Raw genomic sequence first — 3,868 nt, 5'->3', positions numbered from 1 at the left:
AAATGCCTGGTACAACTAAAGGTACATTTGTTTGGACAAATATAATGATAACAACAAAAATAGCTCAAAAGAGTTTAATTTAAGAGCTGATATCTAGACAAATTACATAGTTTTCTTGATAATAAGCAAAATCATTATCAATAAAAACATGGAAAATGTCTAGATATCAGCTCTTAAATTAAACTCTTATCAGCTATTTTTATTGTTATCATTATATTTGTCTAAACAAATGTACCTTTAGTTGTACCAGGCATTAAATGGACATGAAAGCAAGGAGAAAACAAGGGTGGTCTATTTTTTTTCCATTACTGTTGATAAATAGCACTACAGGTAAGGTCATTCAAATGTATTTTAGATTTTTTTTTGGGTCACTTTAAATCTCCATTGTGCTTATATTTGCTTGTAAAAGTCCAGTTTTGCTCTGACAGAAACTTTCCCCTGTTGCTCATTTTGCAGCTGTGAGCACTGAACACGCATGAAGCATTAGCTGTGGTAATCAATGACTGTGTCACAAGTGATTATTGGACAGTGTTTATACTGTGTATAAAAGAATCGACCCTCTTTAGAGTTTGGGAAAAAAATGAGATGAAAACGGTTAAAATTACTGGCCAGGTGGCTCTGTGTCGTCCACGGTGCAGGTGCTCCTTTTCTTGAATCCAGCTCAGTGTTTACAACGTCATATGAGATGAATGTCTGTTAAAGAGTCAAAGCTATATCTCTATCTTTCATTTCCTCTCTCTCTGTCCAGTTCAGTGCATTAACAACCCCACAGGGGTGCCTCGCATGTTTGTTCCAACGCCTGCGTTTTAAGGAGTAAAAAAAAAAAGCAACACACAAACTAAACTGGGACAGATCCGAATGAGGTACTCATGGTTCACTTCACACTCACACAACAGTTTTCCAGTTTAGAAAAGAAAAAAAAAACATAGCTTAGTGGTTTTCCATTTTAATTTAGTCATTAAGGGAGAGTGTTGGTGCCAAGTACACTAAGCTGTGTCCGCTGTGTCATGACAAACATACACTTATGTGCCTTGTGAGGGATCACAGGGGCTGATTTCAGATCAGTTCGCTGAAAAAAACCCAACTGAAACGAAGCTACAAATGTCAGCAACGTCCACTCCACAGACAGCCAACCACACACACACACACACACACACAGATACAAAACTGCTCGGAGAAATAATTCCATTCACCAGTACGATCTGTCTATACCCACACAATACTTCCATAGGATCTATAAATACAATATATCACTTTGACTGGACAAAACTAGTAGCAGTTGTCCTCTCATTTGAAGAAGAGTCTCTTTGGAGTCAGGGAGAGCAAGGGACTGAAGGCTATTGTTTGCCGTGAAGTGCCTGAAACAAACCTTAAGTCGACTGTCAGTGACACTTGTTTAGATGTAAAAGTAAGAAATTATGTCACTGATGTTGTGATGGCTGTATTTGTATTTAATTGTTTATGTTAACTGTGTTTTAAATGTTGTAACTTGTCACTTTTTATGCTGCTTTCTTGTCCAGGTCTCTCTTGCAAAAGAGATTTTTTAATCTCAACGAGACTTTTTACCTGGTTAAATAAAGGATATATATGTTTTGCCTCAGCTGCTTTGACTTGCATTGCTGCTTGCTGCTCAAAAATAGAATCAAGTCCTATTTTTTTCCTTCTGTGATGCAGTGCGGCAATGCTGCTAGCTAATCATAGCCCATACTGACTGTTGCTTTTGAAAATTCAGTCGTGAGTCAATGTTTGACTTTTGGTTTGTTGTGGACTTCATGACAGCAAATTTCTGCACAAAGTGTAACGGTCTGCACCTTCTCTCTGTGTAGGAATGCTCACATCCTTGTGGTTTACTAAAGAAACCAGCAAACTGTAAGCTGTTAGAGAGAACACCTTCAGCCTCTCAGCACTCCACGGCACGTGGTTTCTGTGTCCCTTTATTACACGGTCGACTCTTTGGGTCCCTCTCGAGCAGCGTTCTTACACCCGTAAAGCCACTTGATGACACGTGCGTTCCTCTCGATGATTGACACGCCAGTGGGAAGCTGCTCGGCCAGCTCCTCCTGAAACAACCCGTCTCCCGAGTGCTGGGAGAACTCGCTGGGCTCCGAGCCGCCGCAGCCGTCCCCACCCACGCTGCGGAGGGCCAGCGACAGCGTGTCTATGGAGCTGGCACCGGAGAGGAAATTCTCTCGGCCCAGACGCTCGATCATGTCCCCGTCCAGCCCGCAGAAGTCAAAGAAATGCTCCTGCTCTGACAACGCCACCGAGCAGCGCAGCCGCAGGTCGGACTTTGAGCGCCGCAGCTCCCCGAACTGCCTCCTGGGTGTTGCTGGGGGCGACGCCCGCTTCCAAGGGTCATTCTCGTCGTCATGGGTACTTGTGTGGTGGCCGTTGGTGACGCCATCACTGCTACCATTTGTAATTCCATTTTTAGTCCGTTCAAGCACGCAGCTGAACCCGGGGCTCGGGAGCGACCCAGGGCTGCGTTCTGGGTCCGTTTTACTGGACCTCCTGCTCCCTGCTCCTCCATCTGTAACGTCTCTGTCATTGGTCCAAGACATGCGGGAGTCTCCGTCTCGAGACGGCGCTTTCTCCTCCCCGATCACCATCTTCTGGATCCTGCCTTCACTGCCGCTACTCTTCTCCCTCATGGAGCCCTGGAAGAGGCGGCGGACGAAGCTGTAGCCCTTCACTTCAGAGTTATTGTTCTCTCCCACTGCTGCACCACTCGGGCTCTTGCACTCTTTCTTCTGCCTGTAAATGACCAGCGAGTCCGGCCTCAGCATGCGTTTTCCCGTGCTTCTTCTGAGCACAGGCGCGCTGTGCGGCGCCACCATGGCGTTGACGCCAGGCGTCCTGGGGATGGGAGGCAGCACTTTGCTCACGTTGCTCCTGTTATGCGCCTCCACGTCGACAGAAGTCCGTCTGTTCTCCTTCCTGGAGTCGTCGTTTTCATTCTCATCTCTGGAGGTGAAGGAGCCGGAGAGCGTGGAGAAGGGGGTGTTGGATGAACGCCGCGGGGGGAGATGAGGCGTCAGGCTACCGGGGATGGAGATAGCGCGCCGGGGCTGCGGTGGTGGGGTTGCACAGGGCACTAGCACGGGCTCCTGTTTGGTGTTGATCACCTGCTGGCTCTTAACGTATTTGGCTTTGTCCGCCTCGAGCCTCTCCACAGCGCTGATTGAGCGGCCGTGGCCTCCTCCGTCTATCTGCCTGCGCAGGTAGTCCGGACCCTTGTTGAGGAGCCTCAGAGGAGAGGGGGACCCAGCTGGCGTTAGGGGCTTCATGTTGATTCACTAAGCTGGGAAAGACATCAAAACTGCAGCCCCCAAATGACTGACAGCTGTTGAGCCTGTGAGTTTGGTTAAAATCTCAAAGCGTCAAACGGTGGCAGCTCTCATTCCAGTTCTCACAGCTCTTGAATCTTCCTGGAAGAGGAATAGATAGGTAGCAATTCTGCAGACCACAGCGTCCAGATTTCTGGTAACGTTTTCTATAGATGGCTTCCAGTCTCTTTGTTGGGCAACGTTAGATCCCAGACAAAATGATATCTCTATCCAGTATTTACACAGGCATTTGGACAGGCAGGCAGGGCCCGGGGAAGTCCTTTTTTTGTCAGTTGAGAGCACTCCCAAATGAGAAGCTCCCAGCCCACAGCGCAGCAGAAATAGCAGGCAGGGTGCACTTTACTTTGAAAGGGTTACTTTTTTTCCTCCCCCTCTTTTTCTTCTCTCTTTCTGTGTCCCAACAACACCCTTCACTGTTGATCTTTTCAGCGACGGCAGCCCGGCGAAATTAGATATAATGGCCTCAAATATTTGCTCTGTGCAGGGACGCCCGGGTCAGGACTCTTTATTGTTTGGCGCCC

At 47.5% G+C, this 3,868-nt stretch overlaps 1 protein-coding gene across 1 annotated transcript; it reads right to left on the bottom strand.

Annotated features, from left to right (window-relative positions):
- Window positions 1-261: 261 nt before the first annotated feature.
- fam110d (family with sequence similarity 110 member D) lies at window positions 262-3,662 on the bottom strand. The gene has a single exon (XM_059338288.1). It carries the CDS (start codon window positions 3,285-3,287, stop codon window positions 1,938-1,940), a length of 1,350 nt encoding a protein of 449 aa, XP_059194271.1. The 5' UTR covers window positions 3,288-3,662; the 3' UTR covers window positions 262-1,937.
- Between the last annotated feature and the right edge of the window lie 206 nt (window positions 3,663-3,868).

This window comes from Centropristis striata, chromosome 8 (assembly GCF_030273125.1).
Source record: "Centropristis striata isolate RG_2023a ecotype Rhode Island chromosome 8, C.striata_1.0, whole genome shotgun sequence".
In the NCBI taxonomy this organism is placed as follows: domain Eukaryota; kingdom Metazoa; phylum Chordata; class Actinopteri; order Perciformes; family Serranidae; genus Centropristis; species Centropristis striata.
The sequence above is the reverse complement of the archived record's forward strand: the minus strand, read 5'-3'. Positions and strand labels throughout refer to the sequence as shown.